A 25,748-nucleotide genomic window follows, 5' to 3' on the forward strand; every position below is an offset into this window, starting at 1 on the left:
ATGAAGATGTTCTGAGAGTAGTGGGGCAATACCTCCGTGGAGACGTTCCGAGAGCAGTGGGAGTACCTGATCAGCTAAGACACCCTCCACAACAGTCTCTACAACCAAGACCTGAACACTGGCCATCTTCAGAACGGAAAGCCAAAGTAGAGTTACAGTCAGTGGGAGGACAGCCCCTCAACATACAGCCAGCTGATGTGGAAAAAGTCCGAATACAGCTAGACAGCCTGTCCATTGGATCAGCTTCTGGAAGGCATACAACACCTCCAAGGAGTCATCCAACACCTCCGAGGAGTGATTCAACACCTTCAGGAGTGAGTGGGGCAACAAATACACAAATGTGTCTACTCCCTGGAGTACCTGCACAAGTTCCTAAAAGAGCAGTCATGCCTGCTGAAGTCCTAGGAGTACGCAGAAGCAGTCGCCAGACCCGTCCTGCAGACAAAAACCAAGATTATCAAAGGACTCTAGATGAGGAACAGTCTCAAAAAGAGCATGACAACTCCATGGAGAAACCTAACACTCCTGAGGTTCATGAAGAAACATCTGATACAGAGGAGACATTCTTTGCTGGAATAGCAAGTACCGGTCCATCTAACACAGACCTTCCAAGGACACTAAAGGAAGCCTTATCACGTCCGGATGGAGAATTATGGAAGTCTGCCTTGGAGGAGGAACTCCTAAGTCTCAATACTAATGCAGTATATGACACTGTTCCACTTCCGAAGGGAGTAAAACCCATCACATCAAAACCTGTGTTCCGGATCAAGTTTGATCAAAATGGAAACATTGAGAGATACAAACTCCGGATTGTTGCACGAGGTTTTACTCAAAGGGAGGGGATTGATTACCAGGAGGTTTTTGCTCCGGTTGCAAACTTAGAGTCAATCCAAATTATTCTAGCCCTGGCAGCAAAGTACAACCTAGAACTTGATCAAATGGACGTATCCACAGCTTATCTCAATGGAGAACTTGAAGAAGAACTGTACATGCTTCCTCCAGGGGGTGTTCCTATCCAACGTAGATACTGCTGGAGATTGAAGAAATCCATCTACGGGTTAAAACAAGCTGGTCGTACATGGAACAAAACTTTTGATCACAAGCTCCAGGAGCTCGGTTTCACAAGACTAAATGCAGAAACATGTCTCTATGTATTCCGGGACAACAAACAAATATGCTTTGTTGTTGTCTATATAGATGACCTCCTCCTAGGAGCTTCATCCCGAAAATTCATGGATATCACAAAAGCCAAACTCGAATCCATATTCAAAATGCGGGACCTTGGAGAAGCAAAATACATCCTCAGAATAGAAATCCAACGTGATCGTTCAAACAAAACAATATCCCTATGGCAACGCCAATACATTGACACAGTCCTGGAGCGTACTGGAATGAAGAACTGCAAACCAGTATGGACACCAATGGCCCATGGATCAAAACTCCTTGCAAATGCTCCAGGGGAAGATATTGTGCAACACGAGATGCATATTGAAGGGCGTCAAGTGTCATACCTCTCAATTGTAGGCTCCCTCATGTATGCCATGCTCGGAACCCGCCCAGACATTGCCTACATTGTTGGAATACTAAGCAGGCATAGCTCAGCTCCAAGGAGCCATCAATGGGAAGCTGCAAAATGTGTCCTCCGATATCTGAAAGCAACCAGGGACATGGAACTACGGTATGATGGCACAGATGTCTCCATGGACATGGATTTCTATGGATATTCAGATGCAGATTGGTCTGGAGACCCAGACACGTCTCGATCAACATCAGGGTTTGTCTTTATCACCATCCGAGGAGCAATCTCCTGGACAAGCAAAAGACAAAGCATGGTCGCTTTATCCTCCATGGAGTCAGAGTACATTGGATTGAGCAATGCTGGACAACACCTTGCATGGCTTCGGACATTTTTTGAAGAAATTGGACATGCTCAAAATGGACCTACAACATTGCACTGTGACAATCAAGCAGCTATCATTCTTACACGAGATCCGCAGTTCCGTGCTCACACAAAACATATTCAACGCAAATATCATTTCATCCGAGATGACTTAGTATCAAAGGGAGAGGCAGTAATCAGATATGTTCCTACAGGAGATATGGTTGCAGACATTCTCACTAAACCCCTCGCTCGCAAAAAACACTGGAAATTCTCTAAAGCTATGGGACTACGGTTGCACTCGAGTGGGAGTGACAAAACCGGATAAACCCGGTCTCTGCCAAAGCAGCCATTGTTCTCCATGGAGCATAGCCACCACTCCATGGAGTAACCATTGTTCTCCTAGGAGCACAATTGTACTCCTAGGAGTCATTATACTGTAGCGAGTAGCACCTCCGACTATAAGTAGCAGGGGGTTTAGTATAGGAATACCTCAGTCGTTTCTATAGCCTCTCGGGCAGCGGCTGAGGTATGTTACATTACATTTATTAGAGATCACCATAAACTAACATCTATTGTAGTTTCACTTAGGTAAATAATAAAGTCGTTTCTATAGCCTCTCGGGCAGTGGCTGAGTTTCACTTAGTTTTATTACTTTCTTCCTTTGGGGACCACATCTCTAAATCAAGATGCCCATGCATATCAAAGGCATCACCACATTTGGAAATTCTATCCTTGTTCTTGTTAGTGAGCTTGTATCAACCCACCAGCTAGAAAATACATGTGTTGTAGCCTGGGTAAAAGGGGCCAGAATGTCTGGTCGAGAACCTGAACATGGAACCTTTACAACCTGTAAGAGGGCAACTTTATGTATAATTCCCCCTCAAGAAGTCCTGTCATATGAAGATATACGGAGTGTTTTCAGAGATTATGTGAGTGATGGGATAATAATTTACAACAATGAGTGAGGAAAACATTTCTAGAGGTGGGTTTATTGCATCATGTTATAACAAATATAGTGGTCCACATTACAATGCTCTTGATCATCAGAGGGCGGTGGCTGTAAAGAATGCCATTTTCTCTACATTTATGCAATTCTTTGTTGGCTTGTATGTTGTGAAGTCATTCTGCTGTCCGGCACTACCTTGATGCATATGTACGTGGGTAATCCACAGACTATGAGGAGTTTGCAAGGCAAGTAGACAAGCAGCAGGTGGATGTTCAAGGACAGGTGTAAGTGCACCATGCCAGTCATACAAGACGGTGCAAACAAACTTGTGCCAGGAATGTCAAAAACAATAATGTAGTCGAGGCAGCTTAGGGCTCGTATGGGAACCTTTTTTTTCTTATTTTTTATTATTTTTTCGCATCTTTCTTTCCGCAAAGACCTTGCCATTCCAGCGGAGACTGAATTATACAGAGCCCCGCGGCTAATCACATGATACTGATGGTAGGCTGAGTACTATCAGGTATACTGTTGCTCCTATGAACACAAACACTAACCCTGCAACTTGTATGGATGAAGAGGAGGACTCTCGTGATTTGGAGGGGGTAGGAGGATTGGATGTTGTAGCCAATCAGCAGTTGATACTAGACCAACAGCGGGTTCACTCGGCCAAGTTACAGATGTCAAGATTCATGTCACTCATCATTGAATCAATCACAGGCACCGCTCAGGCTATATCAGAAGAATAATCGCAATGCCCAGAACCAAGGCCGTACCATAATTCAACCTTGACAGGCTATGGGTAGGTTAGGGAGCTAATGGATGGGCATCCTGACCGTATCAGGACTGAGCTTGGTGTGTGGCAGGAGGTGTTTGTAAAACTATTAGATTTATTGCAGGCCCACGGATACACAGACTCCAAGCACATCTTGATTGAAGAGCAACTTGCCATCTTCCTGTATACCTATGTGACAGGATTGTTCATCCGTGACATTGCCAAACGTTTCCAACGCTCTAACAACACAATTGCTAGATACTTCAAGAGAATGCTCGAGGCTGTCACCTCCCCTAATATATACAATGCCTATGTACATTTACCTGATGCCAATGCTTCCAGACCCTCTGCCATCAGCGACAACCCAAAACTTCGCCATTTTGAGGGTGCCATTGGTGCAATTGATGGCACCCATATTGTTTGCAGTTCCTCTGCTGCAAAATGTGCCTCCTTTTGTAATTGGAAGGGCGCAGTCACACAGAACTGTCTGATGTGCTGTGACTTCAACATGAACTTCATCTACGTGCATAGTGGGTGGGAAGCGTCAGTCGCAGACGCCAGTTTGTTCCACGATGCTCGGAGCCACAATCTCTATATCCCTCACGGTCGCTATTATTTAGCTGACACAGGTTTTCCTTCATGTGATCTGTTACGATAACACAATTTCCGGACATCTCCTTTCCTTTTATTCTCCGCTTTAACTTTATATACTTTAAGTGCCACGCGGCATTTCCCTTTCTCGCGCCGCATTGCCTTTCTTTTACTTTTAGACTTAACTCTCTCACGCAGAGGAGCTGGCCATACGGGCTAGGCCCTATGACATCATCAGCCACTGCCTTCATCAGCTGTATAGTACACATGTACAAACAAACCTGTAGTAGTATATATACCCCAATAAATCCAGGAGACTCCTCAGCGAGTCCTCCTGTTGTTTACCCACAACTAACTCACTGCAGCCCAAGGGGTACCCGCTCCCCATCTTCCACTACCTTTATAGTGTGTTCCTGTGTGCGCCAGAGTAACTAACTCTTGGTTGTTACATGATCAGTTGCTGGTCCCCTAGAGGTGTCTGCTATCATTTGGCTGATTATGCTTGGGGAAACCAGAGGTACATTAGTTAGAATTTATACTGTGCTATACTATGCTAACATCTATTTTCCAGACCTCAAAACCCCAAAGAATATTTCAACTTACGCCATGCGTCTGCACAAAACATTGTCGAGCGCATATTTGGTGTTTTGAAGGGTCGATTTGGGATTTTGAGGGTTGCACTGAATTATGATATGTCCGTGCAAGCCAAAATCCCACCTGCTGTGTGCATGCTGCACGACTTTATCCGCACACATGACCCATCCAACATTGATGCCCCCGATGATATTGACCTTCTTATTCCCACTCCCAAAATTGATGATGGCAGACTTGCACAGAGCGCACCAATGGAGGCCAGTCATGTCACAGCAAACGCCCAACGAGATCAGATCACTTGTGCCATTTGGATTGACTATCAGCGAGAGTTGGGTAGGAGGGGCCTACTTTAGTATATGCACATTGATCCTGTATTTTCTTAAATAAAACACCAGGTTAGGTTGTTTAGAGACTGCATATATTGAAACTAACAACACAAAGACACACAAGATACACAATGTAATGTCTGATTAGCAATACAGTAAGCTACACCCATCCATATCTCTTTCATCTATCATCTACTCCAGCTTAGCCCTCATGTACGCCCTGTGAAACTTGTTGTTATGATAACACAATTTTTGGACCTTTCCTTTGAATTTCATTCTCCGCTTTAACCTTTTTACTATAGTTCACACTCCGTGCCATGCAGCACTTTCCTTTTCGTTCTAACACCACCTTCTCGCGCAGCGCTGCCTTTATTCTTCTTTTAGACACAAACTCTCTCACGCAGTGGAGCTGGTCACATGGGCTGCACCCTCTGACATCATCAGCCACTGCTTTTATCAACTGTACAGTACATAGGTACAAACACTCTGTATTAGTATAAATACCACAATAGATCAAGGAGACTCCTCAGCGAGTCCTCCTGTTGTTAACCAACAAACTCTCTGCAGCCCAAGGGGTAACCACTCCCCATACACTACCTTTATACTGTGTTCCTGTGTGCGCCAGAGTAACTAACTCTTGGTTGTTACACTCGTTGGACTCCAGGAGACTCAGGTATGTGTTGACAGCTACCATATCTTGCTCGAAAAGGCGGATTAACCGGATGGAGCTATCCACTCCCAGGTAGGTATCATTCTGCAACATAAAGGTAATGGCAGATCTGCAACGGACATTGTCCGGTTGTGCAGACATGTGGCCTTAAGGGATGTTAAATGCAGAGGCAGAAGGTTGGGAGGTGGTGGAATGGGCAGCGGTGGAAGGGGCAATGGTGGACAGGGTGGGGCTCTTCTCAACAATAGGTGTTTGGGCGGGGGCGTTAGGCAGGGAGGCAGTCGGGGGAATGCCAATATCAAGCTTGGAGTTGAAGTCTTTCATTATGGGGATGATTTCCACCAATTGATCATTCAACCCGTTAATTGCATTGGCAGTGGTATTGTGTGGAGCCTTTTTCAAGCCCCTACTATGGTTACCTGCACTCTTGCTGCAAGATATGATGGTAGCGCCATCATCACAATCATCGTCCGAGAGTGCAGCATCCCAGGCAGAGCGCTTGCTCGCGAGGGATGTGACAGATGAGCCAGGAGGGGCGCGAACAGAGGTTGGAGATGGGAGACCACCAAGCCAGTGGTTCACGTTATTGGGTACATCAGAGCTAATGGTGGTGGGACTAGGGACCCCAGACATGCTAGGATTAATCTTGTCGGGAGCAGCTGCAACAGGAGCTGGAGACAGAATCTTGTTGGGGGTGGCAGTGTTAGGAGGGTGGGGTTGGGGCACTGTGGCAGGAAGAGTGCTCTGAGACGTGCAAGGCTGCTGCTTGGATGCTTTTGTAACCTTAGGTTGCTTGGGGACTTTGGGAACACAAAATATTTTCGAACCTTTGGCTGGGGCGTTGCTCAGTGCAGCATGCATGGCGGTAAAGTGGACCCATCCTCTCTTCCGAAAGCCCTTTGCTACCGGATGTTTCTGTCTACTGATTAGCTATCAGTCTCAAAGTAGGATGGGAACATACCGCAATAAGCTCCTTCCAGACCACTTCACCCTCATCGAGTATGTTGAGTCCCAGTGCATTGTCCCAAGGGATGCCAGATAGGTTGGTGATAGGCTTCACAAGGTTGTACTTCGTATGAAGCTGTGAGTCTTAAGGTTAGCAAAAAGACTGATAGATCATGATAAGATAAGGGACATACCCGTCCCCATTTTGAGTTGCAAGCAGTGGCACTCTTTGCTGGTCCTCTGGTAAGAAGAGGTGCTAGATGCAGTGTGACTTTGGGCCAGAATTGAGGCTTGAAGTTCAAGCCGTCGCCTAATAAATCTAAGTGAAACTCAGCCGCTGCCCAAGAGGCTATAGAAATGACTTTATTATTTACCTAAGTGAAACTACAATAGATGTTAGTTTAAGGTGATCTCTAATAAATGTAATGTAACATACCTCAGCCGCTGCCCGGGAGGCTATAGAAACGACTGAGGTATTCCTATACTAAACCCCCTACTACTTATAGTCGGAGGTGCTACTCGCTACAGTATAATGACTCCTAGGAATACAATTGTGCTCCTAGGAGAACAATGGTTACTCCATGGAGTGGTGGCTATGCTTCATGGAGAACAATGGCTGCTTTGGCAGAGACCAGGTTTATCTAGTTTTGTCATGACATGCCTTCCTGGAATGAATGTAGACCTCCAGGTCATCAACATCTAATTTTCTCTCTGTTTTCCATTTGTTTTCCTGATCACTGTTGGGCACCCACATACATATTAATTGAGATACTGCCTATGGAGAAGCGCCCCGCTGATTTACACGAATATGACATACTTATCGGACTTGGATGATACAAAGCCAACGTCCGCTTTTACTACATACATTGGGCTAACATCCTCACCTATTTTTTGGGCAAGGAGGCTCTAAAATAACATGTCCAGAGTTGGGCGTACAGCGCCGTTAAAAATCGTCTATATATGATAGGTGAATATACATGGGTTCTACTTAATGCCCAAAACCCCTTCCCATGGTATCTTACACCCCTAATCTTGAATCTGCACCTTGATTGCACCCTGCGTAGGGTCCGCAGCGACATGGAAAGCCGCAACGGCATCTTCAAGCGTAAATCGGTGCGTTACAAGCGGCTTTAGGTTGATGAGGCCCCCAGCGACGAGTCTGATCGCCTTCGGGTACTATGTGCCATTAATGTGAGCGTGAGCGATAGGATATAGGATATGAAAGATAGAGACGATAAGGAAAGGGGTAAATACCTGATTGGCATATCGGTACTGGAAGCTGACGTCGATCTCGTTGGCACTGAGGTGCATAAAAGGGAACTATATAAACGCCACGTGCAAAGGAAGATCAGAAGTCAGTAAAACGGCAATTCCCCCATGTCAATTGACCACTGCGTGCTTACCAATTGTTCATTCTTTCCAACACCAATGATAAATACTTTCCCTCCAAACTGTGCCGACTGCATTCCCCATCGTCATTACAATCACCATAATCAGTAAGTGCTATCGGGGGCCGGGGAAAGCCACACGACAAAATGACTCACATGAACAGCAGTATGCACACTACTCTCCACCCCGGTGCATTCTATTGCCAGCTTCACGCTGCCCTCCGCCGCCTCCTTAATCAGTGCAGCTGAATCCTTGGGCGTAGCCCCGCGCGGAATGAGCACCGTGCGCACCCCAGGGACGAGCTTCTTGGCAAAGTCGAGCCGGCTCTGGAAGAGGTCGGTTATGACGATCGGCTCTGCGCCAGCTGCGCGGGCGGAGAGGAGGGAGACAAGGCCGATGGGACCTGCGCCACTAAGAGTTGAAGGGACGATTAGCATCATATTATAGCTTCATCGAGGTGGGAGAATAACGAACGTACCAGATCACAACAGAGTCGCCAAGGCGGAGGCCTGAGCGCTCTATACCTGCCAACGCTACGGCTAGAGGCTCACAAAGCGAGCCTTCTTCGAATGAAACGGAGTCGGGGAGCTTGTGCAGCCAATCTGCGGGATGGAGATGGAAGCGAGTGAGGGTCCCTATTGTTGAACGAGGGTTGTTCAGAGTTCAACATATTACATTGGGTTGGGTTCATAATTAAATTAAGGGGTGATGTGCACGTACCATGGTAGGGAGGCGTAGAGAAGAAAACAACGTCGGGGCCTCCAATGAAGGATCAGATTAGTCCATCTCCGTCGAATGAAATATAATCATGGGATTTAGAAAGAAGGTAGACATACATGCGTTGTACCTTCCGACGCGGCAGTAATCGCAAGACGGCTTCGAGCAGGGTACACCAGCTTCGATAGCCACCCGATCACCTGGGATCGCGTCATGATTTCAACATTATTTCAAAGCAAGGAAACGGTAAGACTTTAACTGACCAACTTTCCACTGCGACACTCCAGGTCCGACTTCGATAACTTCACCAGCAGACTCATGTCCAGACCCGCACTAAGAGTCATCACATCAGGCTTATCAGAATTTTTTCTTTGCTGGAAACTTCAACAACATGCACCTCATCCGTGACGATCATCGAGTCTCCTATCCTACCGTGCTGCCAAAAATGAACATCGCTCCTAGCAAGCGACACCGCGTTTTAGAAAAGACGATACAAAAGGCCTTGTGTTATTACCCGCATATACCAGTCGCACGAACATGCACGAGAACTTGCCCAGGGCCTGGTTTCAAACGCGGTTTTTCGACGATATGGATCTCGTGCTGGGGGTTGTAGAATGCTGCGATGTTCGCCTCACTGGAGGGCTTTTCTCCCGGCTTTAGGATTTTGAACGCAGGGTCTTGGAGGATTTTGCGCGGGTCGTAGATCTCTGCATTTCCACCGTCAGGCATTGCTGTAGAAGTGTATTTTCTGGGATATCGATTGATTTAAAAGTTTGTGAGATTGGGAGATAACGGATTGACGGATAAAATGTAGACGATCCCTTCTTCAGCGAAAGAAATCACGGTGGAAGATTTGCGTGCCCCATTATATATGCTTTCCTAGGATCTAGGCTGTAGTTCTACAGTTCCACGGATCTATGCTCTGAGGTAGATAGAGTGCGGTAAGCGGAGGGTCACCAGACTGCACGGAGTTCACCGACCCGCTCAGACCCAGACGGCCGGTCCGAAGCACCAGTCTTAAATGATTTTATCAAAGTCTATTATGACGCCTCTCAGCTCTGCATATCATTACAGTAATCAAACATATAAAATTCTGTCGTGTATATCATCACTTAGATGTAATCCATAAAAGCATATGCTGCTGCATTATCCTATGCATTTCTCACAGGCCCTCGCTCTCTCTGCTCATTTTCGTCAACTGGACCAGCAGTTCTTCGATGCGCTTCTGACTACGCTCGATCTTGTCCATTCGTCTAGTCCACTGTAGCGTCCCGCCATTATTATCGTTATCCTCTTCGAGCTGCTCAGCAGTCAGGGGTTCTTGCCGCTGGTTAGGGCTCTCTGACAACGGCCCTTCCGAAAGTGATTCTTGCCGTGCCTCATTCTCCGTGGACGGGAATTTCCTAGGGCCCATAGTATGGAGATGTAAAAGGTCATTGGTAGGTCTTCTATGCATGGACTGCATCGAGGTCAACCTCCGCCTGCTCGCCGGACCGTAGCTGATGAGAGGAGGAGCATTCAACACATCCTCTTCGGGTATGTCCTCGTCTACCAACAAAGGCTGAAAAACTTGCGCAAGGGGACTGTAGCTTTGGGAGATATCTGGACGCCCAAGGACCGAGTTTACGCGTCGTCGTGGCACAGCGGATGTAGGTGAGCCAGGAAGTGGTCGGTTTGTAGTGTGAGGACTTGGCCGTGGTGGTGAGGGAGGAATTTGCAGCTTTGGCGGAGATGCCGCTAGATCATTGGATGGAGGAAGAGGTGGTGGATGCGGTGGATGCGAAGAACCATTGGATGGATGAAGAGATGGTGGTGGCATATGCGAAGATGCGTTGGAAGAAGGTCGACGGACTGATTTCTTAGAGGAAGAACGGCGGTGTAAGAGATCAAGGCTTGGCAGCTCATCGTATTCCCGAGTATCCAGAGCACTGTCAAGTTCATCCTCTAACTCGAAAATCTACGGACAGATAGTCAATAATGGCTGGGAATTCCCCTCGTGTGGAACATATGCGGTGCTTACAACATCAATGTCAGCACCAGACCCTGCAAGCCCTTCAAATAATGCTGTACATTTATTGTTAGCAATAAAAGGACGTTATTTCACCTGTGAAGCAATACACTTACTGAGTTTCTTCAAATGTCGAGGAAGGGTATCAATAATCTTTTCAGCAGCAGCTGAAAGAGTGTCATAAAACCCTATAGAACTATTCTTCTTCGCCTGTCTTTCATACCACGCAATTACAAGCAGAACCGGGAAATTGGTTGCTCTATAGATGCATTTAATTACCACTCTTGGGAGGAACCACAATTAACTACCTTATCATGAAGACATTGACCTGCAGATAGTAAAGATGGTTGAATCCAACGGAAGTATTACCAAAGAGTGAATGGAAGCCATACCTTATGAAACCAACGTGGAGAAAGTATGTAACTTGAGGGTAATAAAACACACAAAGCGAGTAGATTTACGGGCGGTTGGTAAGAGAATAGCGAATCTGCTTTCACACTAGCCAGGTTTTTTAAGAGAGAATGTTAGGTATATCCTACAAGATAAACGTACCCTTCGATGGTAGAAACTGCTCTTCGAAACATTGCCTAAGACCCAACAGATAAGTAACTGCAAATTAACACAATTTGCGAATAGTTCACCTCTGCTGCAGCATCCTCATTGATTTTAGCGAAGGTATTCGAGAGAATCTACTCACGAAATGGATCAAACGTATATTCGAGTGTTGTCGTTAGTACGTACCGAAACCAGAACTATATCGAGTGATCGCTTGTTAAACGCAACATCAAACAAAAGAAAGCATTATTCGCCACGTACCCGTCAATAGCAGCGTGTTGCTAAGGCATGCATAGGTGACCATCAAAACTGGTCCAAATACAATATCGAATTCGGCTAGACCAAAGATCAGACTCTGAGTAGTGGTGCAGCAACCAACTCACATGCGCGATCAAACCCGCTGGCGTCAAGACCAAACCAAAGGTCTAGCATCCACCACGCAATAGTACTGTTTGTATCTGATGTCAACAAGGACTAAAGCTGTAGACACCTTTGTATCTTACCTCACAGAGTGTCTGATACTAACGCGTCAGCAAAATAAATATCAAGTGACTGTTTTGTACGAACCTGGCTTGTTTCCTGCTCAAGCTGAGAAGAGAAAGATAGTCAAGACCATGTACGTCAGCATGGCGAAAATGAAAGGCACTGACGTCCATAATGCATACAGAAACCCGCCAAAACAGAACGCTGCTATCATCATTAAAACTACGAATTGCATCATCATTGCTCGCAGAGAAAGGACCATTAAGTTGTTCTTAAGGGTAACAAATGCCAGACTGCCAGCGCCAGGTAAGATAGCAACACAAGACAGGGATGACTAGAAATTATCCCTACCGCGGGAACATCAGGCAGGCAATGACGGCCAGGAAATCTATTCCTATGTTTTGTGCCCAGACACCTAAAGTGGAACGACATATGTCAACATCATTCCTCCCTATCCTAGTAAAATGAACTACGAACGGTGATTTAGTACACCGTAGAGTCGAAATGAGACATATATGCAATATGCCGTTACTATGAAAAAGTTATTTTAGCCGAAAACGAACAGTAAGATTGGTTGTAACGAACCAAATGCCAGGTCAAACCCATTCTATAACAACGGGTATAATATCGTCATTTCAGAGACAATTTGGGATAAGCAACAATAGAACACTCACCCACGTGCCCTTAAAATATACTACTTGGCGTCAACGTAAGTATAAAATGGAGGGGAGAATTACAGACCTTTGATACCATGTTCTTGCATGGCAGCAACCTTCTCCAGTGTAAAACCAAGTGCATAAACCATAAAAAGGATCTCTGGTATATTGAGCCTATGCCGTTCATTCATCTCGATCGCAACAACGAACAGTATGAATAAGATGAGAAAACTGGTTTAAAAGATCTTGGTCAGAATGTATCCACGATGATGAGATAAGAACTCGTACTTTATGTATTCTAGAACCGAACGAATGGCAGGGACTTTTAGCCTATGCATATATGCTCAGGCATCGTTTAAAGGGGCATTGAAGCTTACAAACCTGTAGTGATCCAATAGCGGTGCTTTGTGTGGATCATAAAAATGGATAGGAGTGCGTTTATAAGTCTATCATATGACAGTGAGCAGGACGAACGAAGGCTGTATCAAGACCTTACATCTGAGAGGATAGAATGGCTGCTCTCTGCCTGGTAAACACATTTCCCTCTGGAACCAAACATTAGAATATACTTTCCAAGGATGTCAATAACATACATCCAAATACCGTCGATAACTTTTTGACACGGCGAGCTTTTGATGAATCGTTTTGCCTTGCTTATGATAGCCATTTCTATTGCATTCCCAACCCGCTCCTCCAAATCGTCGTCGCGTTCTTCTCTTGCCTGAGCGATGGTGTGAGCATCAGCTCCAGACCAGACTGGCCAGCTTGTGGTAAGTGCGAGAGCCAGGTCCAGCATGCTATTTCCATTGTCTCGTAAGATACGAATGGCAAGGATTTCACAAAGCATTGCGCGTGTAGAAGAAAGGGGCCCGGTTGTTAGATTTTGATCACGTATGAAGTGGACGCGATTGAGAAGAAAGCAAAACACGACCGACTTGTTACCGCCGCGTTGGATAGAGTTATACTTCTCTTCGAGGGGCCTTATAAGGGTATATGTCAAGTCGGGTGCCGTTAGCTGCGAGATGAGTCAGAATGCACGATGTAGTTTAGCTGTATTCGCGACGTACTGCGTCCAATGTGAGCGGGGTGTCTATGACTTCTGCTTGAGCTAGACTGTTGAGCACCACAGAACGACCACTTACCTATGTAGTGCTGATGTACACCCCGTGTTTATCAGACACATTCACGATACGAGCAAAAGAGAATGGCGCACCATGACGTCCTGTTACCGCGATTAAGTCAGAAACAAGACTAGGACCTGAAGAGAAAACTGACTGCTCTGATTGTATGTATTATCGGCCATACCTCGACATCTTCGTGTGGAAGCAAGGGTTGCCGTTCCCGCTGGGCTTCGGACATGTTCTGGTTTTCTTTCTTGGTTGGACACCACTTAGGGGGGCGTCGACAGCCGAGTTCGAGCTCCGATGATACCACGCGTTGCCTCACCGCGCCGCCCGTCGCGTTCTCGCGCGCAGACGCCAGTGTCGCTTTCCTTAGACCATCACTGCAGCCTCATTTTTTATTCCGTTGGGCATGCAAAGCACATCAAGAAATGCGGGCCAGGCTCCCCCTGTAAAGATATATAATGCCGTCTATTCATCCGTTCAGGTCATTATATGCCCTTCTTCATACTCCATTCACGTTCTGACACGGTCGCGTCACGCTTCAGGTATACGAATGTATGGTCCGAGGAATCGCTGTCATGCGCAGGCGCGGGGATTCTTATGTGAACGCCACTCAAATATTGAAGGTAGCTGGTGTAGACAAGGGGCGGCGCACAAAGATCCTGGAAAAAGAGATTCTGCCCGGTAAGCATGAAATCGTTCAGGGTGGCTATGGCAAGTACCAGGGCACATGGTGCGTTCGCGTTAACGAGGCTCTCTGATGATAAACCACGAATGCTTATATGCTAGGATACCTCTTGAGCGAGGGCGTGACATCGCTGTGCAGTATGGCGTCGCTCCTCTACTTGGGCCTTTATTCGACTTCACTCCTAGCTCAAATTCTTTAGGATCCTTGCCCGCAGGAAACACGACCGCCTCTCCGCGCCCTCTTTCCGCTTCCTCTTCTTTTTCAAGTCTTGGCACTTCTAGTAACTATGTACACTCCGGTTTGGCCCCTCCTCCCATCATGCCCGGCTCCGCTCTTCGACTTCTAAATCAAGGCCGCGCTCAAGGCCTATTCACACCATCTACGTCCAGCCTTGCGCCACAGCGATCAGCTGTATATTCATCTACTCTATCAGGAGGATATGCACAGTCTCCCCTGTCCGGTGTTTCCCCAACGCCTCCTCCGAGTCAACAATCTCTAAAAAGGGCTCGCTCTGACACTGAAGTGGACTTCTTATCTACACAGTCTACTCAGCCTCTCTCTGCTCATGGATCGTCACATTCATTGCTTGAAGCTGCTCCTGAGATACACACGTTTGATCGCTCGCGACATTCTTCAGTAGCTTCACGAACCAATGGCGATGATGGTCCTTCGCCGAACAAGCGTATACGTAAGGAGCCTACGCCACCTCAAAGCCAAGTCTCTCATGAAATCCCTCATCGATCTTCTTCCCGTACCCCTTCTCAAGCCCCAGGCCAACCGGTGGCTCCGTCTAGACCAGGATCCCGTATGCGAGGAGCTTCCCCTCCAGCGTCAAATGGCATTTCTAGGCCTGCTAGCACTGTTTCAGGATCGGCAAATGGAAAGCCTGTGAATGGAACAGAACATGAAAGTGTTCGCTTTGCTTCAAAACCTTCATTATTTCGCACTGGTGACCCTTCAGCTCCTCTTCGTGACGTGCGACGTGCAGCAATTGTAGCTTCAATATATCAGCGCGATGATCCTGGTGCTGTGTTGAACATGCTTCGTGAAGCCTCTTCGGATAATTCTTCGGGACATGCGGATATCGACATCGTACTTGACGACCAGGGACATACCGCCCTCCACCTAGCAGCTAGTATGGCTCGTCTGCAAACGATAGAATCATTAATTAACAGTGGCGCGGATGTTCAACGCGGAAATTATTCCGGGGAGACACCTCTCATTCGCGCTTGTATAGACACACACAACGCTGACCAGCAGTCCTTCCATGCTCTTGTCGCAGCACTTCATCCATCTATTCGTACCCTTGACACGTCTCGAAAATCTGTACTTCATCACATCATGAGTGTCGCGGGCATACAAGGACGTATTGTCTGCGCCCGTTACTACCTTGACCAAATATTCTATTGGATAGCTAATAATCAAGGCGGAGACTTTAGATCACTTGTAGATTTGCAGGACGAACATGGTGATACAGCATTGAATATCGCTGCAAGGGTCGGAAGCAGAAGTTTGGTAAGAACTCTGTTGGATGTCGGTGCTAATCGCATACTACCCAACAAACTGGGTTTACGGCCTGGAGATTTTGGAGTTGAAGTTGAGGTAGGCTTTGTTTCCAGCTGCAAAATGATACAGATCTAATCATGCGATGTTTGTGTGTAGGAACTCAGTGGAGGTCCTCGTGCCGAGGATCTGTTATCTTCGTTGAGGACTGGACCCTCGCCCCCAGTGCAAAAAAGTCAGGATATTATATCTGGTTCGTGCGCAAAATATCGCTATTTTCGAAATACTCACTTTCATGCCCAGACATGACGGCGATGATACAAGGTCTCAGTGCAGACTTTTCTACTGAGATCAAAACAAAGCAAGATTCGCTCGACGTCACCCAAGCCCATCTTCGTGCAGCCACAAGGGAGTTGTCTGAGCAGCGCAAACAGATTCAGCTTTGGCAGAGTCGTTGTGGCGAGCTCGACCAAGTGCAACAGCGCATACGCAATTTGGAGAAGGCTTTATCTGATGAGGATAATTTTGATTGGACTGGCCGGACTGATCTTTCTGGGAAGAATGCCCGCGAGTCGGCAGGCCCTGCATTCCAATGGAGAGGGCACAGCTCAACTATGACCGGTGTTGGAGGTTCTGTTGATGTTTCATTTAGCGTGGAAACAGAACCCCCTATACCAACCACGGATTCCGTCGCAAGTTTAGTACGACTACGACGCCTGAAGATATGGCATCTGCGGATGCAGGAACTGATGCAGGCAAGGCTCAAGTCGTTGCAAGGTGCAAGTGCAGAGAAAGAATATCAATGTAAGAAGATTGTCGCGCTGTGTACAGGAGTTCCTATCGACAAAGTGGAGGATGTGAGTTGCGAGAGCCTCATTGTAGCACAGTGTAATTTATGCTCTCGTTTAGATGCTGGAAAATCTGGTCATTGCAGTGGAGAGCGAGGCTCAAGTTGTAGATATTGGGAGAGTTTCTGGTTTTATGCAGAAGGTGCGCCAATCTCTCGTTCGATCTCGATGAATGATCGACTCAGTAACGGGCTCTCCATCTTCCTTGCCTTCTAGGTCAGGGATGGTCTTATATAATCAACATCCTTCCGTTATTTTTCTTCTCCATTTGTCTATTTTCTCTCTCTCTTGTGTATGGCTATTGGTTATCACAATTGTATTATGCTCCACGTCAAATTTTATGTTACCAAGTTATACCGGAACATCCTCAGGCGCAAACAACTGGAAATTACGGTTATACGTCCCTGATGCAAGGAGCTGGGCATCACTGGATAAGTCGACTGACATGACTTTTCCAGCGTCCGTCGCAAGGGTGCGAAGGAGTTGCCAATCATCCGCACTCCATAATTTGACGAAGCCATCATACCCAGAACTAGCAAAATATGACCCTGACCGATATTTCCACTCCTCCGATATATTCGTCTCTACGTCATGGCTCTCATCTGGATTCTCCTCCGTCCCATTCATGGTGATGTCAGTTGCTATTTGTTTTGTTGGTAGATCACCACCTCGGAAGAAACGAATGTCGGAAACGTTAGAAAGATGAGCAGGGATGGTGTACAGGGCCTTTAGAGAGCGCATGTCCCATATCCGAATAGTATCGTCACCAGCGCCAGTGGCAATTTGGTATCTGTGAGAGGGTATGAACTACTGGCAACCACCAAAATGCTTGAGACACACCCGTTTGGTGAGAAAGCGATCGCAAATATTGCTTGAACATGGCCATCGAGGACCATAGCCGTGCGACCTGTACGAAGATCCCAAACCCGACCAATAGCATCAAGGCCACTGTTGGATAGTTTAAGTCCAATGTGAATAGCTGTGCCAATTTCAGGTTTACGTACCCAGAAGCAACCAAGGCCCCGTCATCTTGAAATTCCACTGAGTAGACCTCTTTCGAGTGACCCTCCTGGAGTAGCAGTTCTTTTGAGGTTGCCACATCCCATAACCGCCAAGTTGTATCGAAACTTGCACTCGCAACATAGTCACCGGAAGGATGAAAGGCAACACGGCAGATTCTGTCTGCATGCCCTTTCATCACTGAAAGCGGTACATCACTGCAAGTAGAGGATGAGTACAACTTGAACCGAATTATTTAGCAAATCCTTACCTGTTCAAAGACCACAGATTCACGTTCATATCCCCAGAACCACTGGCAAGATTGACTAGCCCCTCACCTTGGGACAAAGTCGCTTGAGGATGCCATGCAACACCTCCCACTCGTTCACCATGCCCTTAATATCAAGGTCATAACATTTCTGTCGAAGCACAAGAAGGTATGAGCCCACCTCGCAGAGTTCGAATAGTCGTACAAGCTGGAACACTCCATAATTTCACTGTTCCCGACCAGCTACCTGTAGCAAGGATCTTGCTATTCGGTGCAAAGCGAACTTGTGATATTGGCCGCTCGTCGCCTATCTGCGAGCCCAGATTACTGTATTTCTATTGCAATAAATAAGCTGATACACTACAGTCTGATAATGAAAATTGTTTTACCTTGACTTCAGCAAATATCTTTTTTCTCAAGTCGATGATTCGACCTAAAGACATTTTGCTGTCTATCCGCTGCTGGGCGACTCGCTTTTGAGCTCTGAAAAGTTGCGAGTTTGAACATAGTAAGCACCTTTCTTATATAACCGTCTATAGCTGAAGATTAACCTGGGGAGAGAGTACTCCGCTAAGCGTCTACGTGCCTCAAGAAGCTCTAACGAGCCTAATGAATAGAACTCTTCCTGCTGGTGAGAATAGGTTAATATAGCAAACCATTGGTACAATTAGATGAATTTACCTCATCTTCGCTTTCTTCGGAGGATTCCTCCTCTACTTGCATTGCATCATCGCCACGAGCAGCATTTATTTGTGACAGGACATATATCAGACGGTCTCTACGATCTGCTTGCTGTCAAGATAGTGTGTTACTTCAGGCATGTAAGTAACGAAGGGTAAAACACTCACCCGTTCACCAAACAAGGTAATAGGTTCTCCGATTTCCCTAAGTCTTGCTTTTACGCGGTTATCATCCGTCGGTACAGCCATATTCCTTGCTTTCTTCTTCCGTTCCAATTCGTCCAAGATGACTTTATTTTCCATCCGGGCTCTTTCAGAGCCTAGATAGTTACCATCGTCCATGAGCGTGTCGTATGTTAGCTCGCTCATTTTGAAGAGAAGCTGAAGTGATAAGATGCAGAGCTATTCAACGTCAATACGCAAAGTATGAGATCGCTCCAAACCTACAAGCGCTGTATTCAAATGAGTTTGTTTGGCAGAAGCTTTAGAATCAAACAATCATATATGGTATATATATCTCACGATTATTCGCTTCAGATAATCCTTCAAACTCACTTATGTACAAACTTCCTCGCGAGTTCCCGACAATATATGATGAAATACTTTATGCCCAGCATAATATGGAGTTACAATCACTCATGTCCCGCATAATAGAGTGCTAAATAGTTTCTCTCCTCGTATTGTTAGCACTAAGCTGTTTCACTGGTGTAGTCAGGGATTGATTTCGGGCCACCGTAAATATCCTTTGTGTACTGAATGTCAATATGGTGCTAGATACGTGCGAAGTGATTAGCATGGATTGAATTGATACAAACAGCCTGCTCACTGCATCTTGATGGCGTGATAAACTTGCCGCCTTGACTACCGAGCTGGATTTATAGTTAGGTGAAAAATCGTCAACTGTCAATGCATTTGCTGTATTGGGAGTAGAGGGACGGCTATTGAGCCTAAATGAAATTTCAGCAGGGTACGATAACTGTAGATGTGATCCAGATAACATACGTCGCAAAAAGGGAAATAGCATATACTATTAAGCCAATGTCAATTGCAATTAGCCATTTGAAACTGTAGGGGATAAACCAAATAATACATACGTTTACTTTGCACTTGTACAAAGGCGATAAAAACAAGGATGGTGGGGACTGTGAGAAACTGATAATATTATTAGTGATACTTCTATCATTTGAAACTTTCTGTTTCACCGTTAAAACCACAACAACACCGAAGAGACTAGCAGGCGTGAATTTGTGAAGCTCGAAGGTAACCTGAATGTAATCATACTCACGACGTGACTACACCCGTGTTGATTGTGTACAGAAGTAAGCGGTTGATGACGCTGTCAGTTCTTATCTGATGTATTAGCGGTTAATCTCAAGCGTGGCCTCGAACTTTGGACATACCGCCTCAAGCCTGAGCGATGCTTTCGAAGATAGTAGCATAGAACGAAAGCTATGCAGCTATCAGCTAGAACGGATATTACCCAACCCACGACCATGGTTGGCTATCCAAAGTAAGCCTTGACGGCATGCGCTTCGACACGTGAACACTCACATAGACATGTTCTCGGAATGATTTCCATTCTGCATACCGGAAACTAGGATATTTTAGTGTGTAAGCATACTGAAGATGCAAATGTACGGCATACCTCAGAGAACAGTTGGTCAAGCCAAAGCCTGCAGGTATTCAGGAGCGTTCAAACGCAAGTAAATGGATTAGCTGACCTAACCGAACGGTTGATACTACCCCCTGTGCAGGAAGAATAGGCATAAGTATAGTATACTATCATTTCCACGCAACCAGCTACTCACGAGACAGATTGCTATCCACAGCTTCTCGCTCACTATATGAATATGAGTGATGGTAAGGTTAGGGGCCGTCTTTACTTACGCAGCCAAGCACGCCAGATAAAACACCTGTAATCAGTTTTTTGTTAGTAGTGCTTAGGTTTGGATAGTTGGTTTGGGCCTGGATACGCACAAATTAACGCAGTAGGCAATGCAAAACTAAGCCTGTCATTAGTCATTACAATTTTACTGGAAAACCAACGCGCTTACGCCAACGATATATGTCGCCTAATTGAAGATAACCCAATCAGCTGCAGCTCACATTAACTACTGGTAACTCACGCCCATACTCCTAGAATTTTGTGATTTAATCGACGTCAACGTCAATATATAGAATGGTCAACGTACCAAATGATGTAATTCAGCATCGCTGTATCAGAGAAGTGCCCTATCAGATAATATTCCACAAAATGTATTGATAGAGCTGTATGAGCCGTCTCGAGGATGCTGATGGTACGGTCAGATTCTGTTTAGTGAAAGAAAAATCCAGCTATCCAACCATATTCCAAGGACCTATTCAAAAACTTGAATAATGCTCCATAACGATCAGAAGAAATCAGACACACCAAAAATTTGAAAGCCTTCCTGTCCCCCCCATAATTTCGGAAGTAGAAAAATGTTTGCATGCAGATAATTCCGTATAATAACATCGTAGCAAAAGTGCCGCATAAAGGTCCTTGCATTATTGCCATAACCGCAGTGACTGCCATCGTAACTCGAAGCTGAGCGGTAGAGAAGGGATGTGAGCGGACAACACGATGTTCTCCTAACTCATGGTTGATTATATGTGATATGACACGGTTCCACGAGCCTAATCGTTCACGAGATATCGTATGCTCGACGTTAGGTCGGGGCACCGGTACCAATAAAGTTCAGCTCGAGGCTTTCGCACATGACTTTCGAAGTCGCAGTGTAACCATTTCTTGGTTCTAAAAATATACAAGTTATCTCGACCTTTACTAATTTTGAGTTAGCTTACCACTATGCTAATAGCAGTAATTTAGGCATCACGCACGAACACAATTGCATTCTAGCGCAAATTGAAATTGTTCAAGGCTATAGGAAACCATCAGTATTGAACTGGTCAACCACAACAATGGTATTTATAGATGGGACATTTAGTAGTACCAGGCATGGCCGCTTGGAAAGGGGTAACGCGGAAATGGTTTGACAGTGAACGTACGGCCCCAGAGAACACGGTAATATTGTTCATTCAGCAGAGGGGTCCCCGTGCTGACTACTGGCAGTTGCCAACGAGGGTCCTTGCTGCAGCGTGGTGAGAGTATGTAACTAAGTTTTATACCCCTGTCGTCTTCGATCCCTATCGCGCATGCATTGGTAGGAAGCTTCGTGATCGCCTTGCGGATGTAAGATAGGACCTCAGTACCAACCCACTCAGTATAACATCAGCGAACCCTTTACTTGCTTATCGCCTAATTGGCTTGTGTACTGTGCAGCACGGAGAGTAACTTAAAAGGCAAAGACGGAAATAGCCGCACGCACTTCTACCAGCATGACGCATTTAAACGCTTGATTGACGATATGTACATCTGCGACCTGTATTTTGCAACAATTATGATTGGCTTCCGGCTGAAGTTTCGACGACAGTCTCCCAGAAATATAATGTATTGAGCTGGGTATCAATCCATTCCAAAAACAAAAAAAACGCCCCACTGAAGCGCGAAAAGGGTATAGGCGATCAAGCAGTTTGAGCGCCAGTGAACCGCTTGAACGTGAACCTATGATGTTTTATGTTGTCAGCATGTATCGCACGGAAGGACAGTGATAGAATATCGCACCCCAAGAAAGCAAGGTCTTTGTCTGAACCCACCTGTTCGACAACTTCGAGTTGCTCGGGCGTATTACTGAGCTCCTCCGTTGGGAAGTACGATGTATCCGTGATGGAAGATAGCGCAGGAACGAAAGGTGGAGCGATGTATCGCAAGCTATTCCAGTCAGCACCAAAGAAAAAAGGATGTGCTTTGACCTGGTCCACCGTGAGACGTGAATTCGCCCAAGTCATCATGCTGTACTATGGTCAGGAACAGGAGAGAGAGATTGGCGTCCAAACAAACCTTCTAATAAGATGTTCTCCTTCTTGACTGAGATGTACCTCTTCCGGGAAATAGAGATAGTTAGGCCAATCGATAATCTTCTTGTACGTGTCGCTCGGGTTCTCCGAACAGAATGGGGCATACCCAACCAAACATTCGAACATGATTGCACCTAATGACCACCAGTCGCATTCTTTACCATACCCTTTCAATAGGAACACTTCTGGTGCAATGTAGTCGGGTGTCCCTACCCGATTCTCAGGGAAATCCATCTGAAAAGATGTAAGTCCTACTTACCGACTGTAGAATAAGCCTAGAACGAAGATATGTCAAATCAGGTATATCTTGGGTCATATAAGTCTCACCAGCTTCCGACGATTAGCTTTCCAGGTAGCAATTTGCTCACGGCTCATTGTTAGATGGATAGGGTTGACTTGAACACTATTACGAGCCGGATCTCTGGCTTTCTCTTGGTCAAGAAGACGCTTGTAGTAATCCCCGTCCGTCGTCTTATGCAAGCCAGTTGACAAACCAAAGTCCGATAGTTTCAAATGTCCATTCTTGTCGATCAGGATGTTATCAGGCTTGATATCCCTGTCGAAAGCGATCTCGTTAAATTGCATTCCCAGAGCAAGAATTACCGCACACCTATGTATGTAGCCCAAATCATGTACGGCTTCGATTGCAAGGATGCACTCTGCCATGTAAAACCGGGTCACATCTTCAGAAAAAACGTCGTACTTCATCAACATTGTCATCAGGTCACCGCCAGGAAGGAACTCCATGATTAGGTATAAATATAGAGGATCTTGGAACGAATAGTACAATTGTACCACCCAAGGCGATGTGGATTCCGCCAATAGATCTCGCTCCGCTCGGACGTGAGCAAGCTAACCCAAGATATCAGAAATAACTTGTTGGATGAGGACAACGGCGAAGTACCTGATCCCGCTTCAACATCTCCGCCTTCTGTAGTGTTTTCATAGCATAAACCTTTCCGGTGTCGACCTTCTGTACTAATCGCACCTAAGGAAAATGCAATCACTAAGCTGCAAAACTTAAGACCACAAAACAAAACGCACCTCGCCAAATGCGCCTTTTCCAATGACTTTTATTGTACGGAAATCGGTCAGGCGAATCTTCGTTCTCCGCAAACGTAAATGTTGTGATTCGAGCTTGCGGTATTTACGAATCTCGCGCTCCTTTGACTCGTTGGGCATCATCGCCTGGTTGATCTTGAGTTCCAGTTCAGCACGCCTATCACATGAGTGAACACTGGGATATATGCGTAGGTACCGGATGCAAATCACCTTCCGTTACGTTCAATCGCGGCATCAACAGCGACTTTATAGTATGACTCCATTTTCAGTTTGGTCGCTGTAGCTCGAGATACTGCATCGGACGAGAATTCATCGGTGGATCGTTCGAAATAAACATAGTCGCTGCTTCTCGCCTTGTTGGCTGAACTCGATCCCGGAGCAGAGCCAGGTTGCGAGTTTGACGGCTGGGGACTCCCATTGCGAGAGCTAGTGAGCGCATCAGATGGAGGGTATTGGCTCATTGTCGACAGTGACTCGGAACGAAAGAAAGAGAAATTGGTTGATGAGTAACAAATCCTGGCGAGTCGTGAAAATAGTCGAAGCAAAAGGCGAGAGAAACGTAAAAAGTGTGCTGTGTCGTTAAGGAAAGGGTATATTGTTTACACCTGAGCGTGGCGCTATGGATAATATCACTGCAGCAATTCTCACGAATTCTCACAACATAGACATATGTTACAGATGAAGCTCGACAGTATTTTCATAGTTAATAGGCGACACCGAATTCGAGTTATTGGCTCTGCTTTTTTTTATTTTTTATGAATGTAGCAACCAGCACTGTGAGCAATGATATTCTGCATTGACATGCATTAAACTTATAATTGTCAGTCGCTACAATTTACCTAATAAACAAGGTAGGAAAGTAATGGGGAGACAAATTCCGCTAACTAGATTATCAGACAAGCCAGGGCGCGCTGACGATAAGAAGATTTGATGTCTGTCAACGGTGTGGATAAGAATTCGTGTGAGATATTGACCCAAGTGTGGTCATATTTGAATCCAAGGCTCTTGCCAAACAAACACTTGGGTACTCGCTGGCGCGCCTGCCAGTGAGCGCCTGACTCAGGGGGTATTTATTGATATATGTTGTTTTCGATTATATGCTTCTTCGACACATACCTTCTTCTACTACGGCTTCACATGACACTTCGATAGAAGGCCGTGTTCTCTACTAGTACTATTTCATACCCCGCAGAAGTGAGGATGTGGTTATTTTACATAGTTTTTTCTTCTGGTCAGACTGTGCATGTACAACCCCCTGGAAAATATAGTTTATGTACCAAAATGCAGTCGAAGGCATGGTCATTAACTCATCTGCTGTGCTTCTCTGTATGATGATTCGCACAATCATAGGTGTGAAGAGTCACATAAAGCACTACTATAACCTCACACTGGACGACGATGACAATAGAAATAGAAATAGTATAAGTTGACGTCCACAGCTCCGGGCAGGTATCAGTTCCATCGGGGAGGTTCATCCCAACGGCTACGGTGATCTGAAGGTGCATCATCCGTACCATTCCGATTTCGTGCCCTCGGCCAACCAGAGTCCAACGGCTTACGGGGAGTGTTCCCTCTTCCCCTCCCCCTTCCTCGTCCTCTCCCTCGTCCACGATCACGATCACGATCACGGTCATGGTCGTTCTGCCAACTACGCCCTCCGCGTTCTGGCCTATCATAAGGTGGTGGGCCAGATCGATGATCTCGATCATAGTCATGATGTTCGTATGGCGGTTGGTTGTAAGAAGGTCGATGGGGCGACATGGTGCTACGATTCGGGTTCATACTAGACTGGCCCATATGGGGCTGATGTACAGATGTATTGGGGGGATATTGCGGAGGAAAGCTAGGTAACGTATTTGGCCAGGCTTGAGGAACGGGAGGAGCAAGAGGGGCAGGCTGTGTAGGCGGAATGCTACTGCCCAGATGAGAATGTCCAGCGATAGGTACTGGATTACTAGATGAAAGGGTCCTGAGCATATTCTGGATTTGTTCCGGTGTCAATGAGGCCACCTCAGCTACCAAGTTTTGGGTGAAAATCTGGGGCTGCCCTTGTGTCGGAAGCGGGGCGGCCGAGATAGGCGTATTGAATATAGGCATGCTAACTGG

The 25,748-nt window shown here is 46.1% G+C and overlaps 5 protein-coding genes across 5 annotated transcripts; 2 read left to right on the plus strand and 3 right to left on the minus strand.

Annotated features, from left to right (window-relative positions):
• Window positions 1–5,822: 5,822 nt before the first annotated feature.
• SERLADRAFT_473116 (uncharacterized protein) lies at window positions 5,823–6,165 on the plus strand (the record flags this gene model as incomplete). Its single annotated transcript, XM_007320854.1, has 2 exons — window positions 5,823–6,031; window positions 6,055–6,165. Coding segments are annotated over 2 exons (207 nt in total), but the record flags the coding sequence as incomplete, so codon positions are not given.
• Window positions 6,166–7,652: 1,487 nt separating this feature from the next.
• Window positions 7,653–9,673, minus strand: SERLADRAFT_473117 (uncharacterized protein; the record flags this gene model as incomplete). Its single annotated transcript, XM_007320855.1, has 10 exons — window positions 7,653–7,902; window positions 7,981–8,046; window positions 8,130–8,186; window positions 8,271–8,526; window positions 8,594–8,750; window positions 8,836–8,874; window positions 8,952–9,032; window positions 9,096–9,165; window positions 9,230–9,290; window positions 9,347–9,673. The coding sequence occupies 10 exons, from the start codon at window positions 9,559–9,561 to the stop codon at window positions 7,753–7,755; spliced, it is 1,152 nt and encodes a 383-aa protein (XP_007320917.1).
• Window positions 9,674–14,236: 4,563 nt separating this feature from the next.
• On the plus strand, window positions 14,237–16,869 carry SERLADRAFT_371837 (uncharacterized protein; the record flags this gene model as incomplete). The annotated part of the gene is made up of 6 exons (XM_007320856.1): window positions 14,237–14,391; window positions 14,628–14,888; window positions 15,141–15,948; window positions 16,009–16,102; window positions 16,153–16,706; window positions 16,759–16,869. 6 exons carry the CDS (start codon window positions 14,237–14,239, stop codon window positions 16,867–16,869), a joined length of 1,983 nt encoding a protein of 660 aa, XP_007320918.1.
• Window positions 16,870–16,998: 129 nt separating this feature from the next.
• SERLADRAFT_451235 (uncharacterized protein) lies at window positions 16,999–19,083 on the minus strand (the record flags this gene model as incomplete). Its single annotated transcript, XM_007320857.1, has 9 exons — window positions 16,999–17,487; window positions 17,538–17,645; window positions 17,702–17,914; window positions 17,968–18,091; window positions 18,146–18,299; window positions 18,354–18,447; window positions 18,516–18,592; window positions 18,646–18,756; window positions 18,813–19,083. The coding sequence occupies 9 exons, from the start codon at window positions 19,011–19,013 to the stop codon at window positions 17,049–17,051; spliced, it is 1,521 nt and encodes a 506-aa protein (XP_007320919.1).
• Window positions 19,084–22,187: 3,104 nt separating this feature from the next.
• SERLADRAFT_371839 (uncharacterized protein) lies at window positions 22,188–24,103 on the minus strand (the record flags this gene model as incomplete). The annotated part of the gene is made up of 9 exons (XM_007320858.1): window positions 22,188–22,227; window positions 22,288–22,515; window positions 22,564–22,789; window positions 22,840–22,855; window positions 22,908–23,136; window positions 23,191–23,432; window positions 23,485–23,568; window positions 23,625–23,799; window positions 23,853–24,103. 9 exons carry the CDS (start codon window positions 24,101–24,103, stop codon window positions 22,188–22,190), a joined length of 1,491 nt encoding a protein of 496 aa, XP_007320920.1.
• Between the last annotated feature and the right edge of the window lie 1,645 nt (window positions 24,104–25,748).

The sequence above is a fragment of the Serpula lacrymans genome (assembly GCF_000218685.1).
Source record: "Serpula lacrymans var. lacrymans S7.9 unplaced genomic scaffold SERLAscaffold_10, whole genome shotgun sequence".
In the NCBI taxonomy this organism is placed as follows: Eukaryota; Fungi; Basidiomycota; class Agaricomycetes; order Boletales; family Serpulaceae; genus Serpula; species Serpula lacrymans.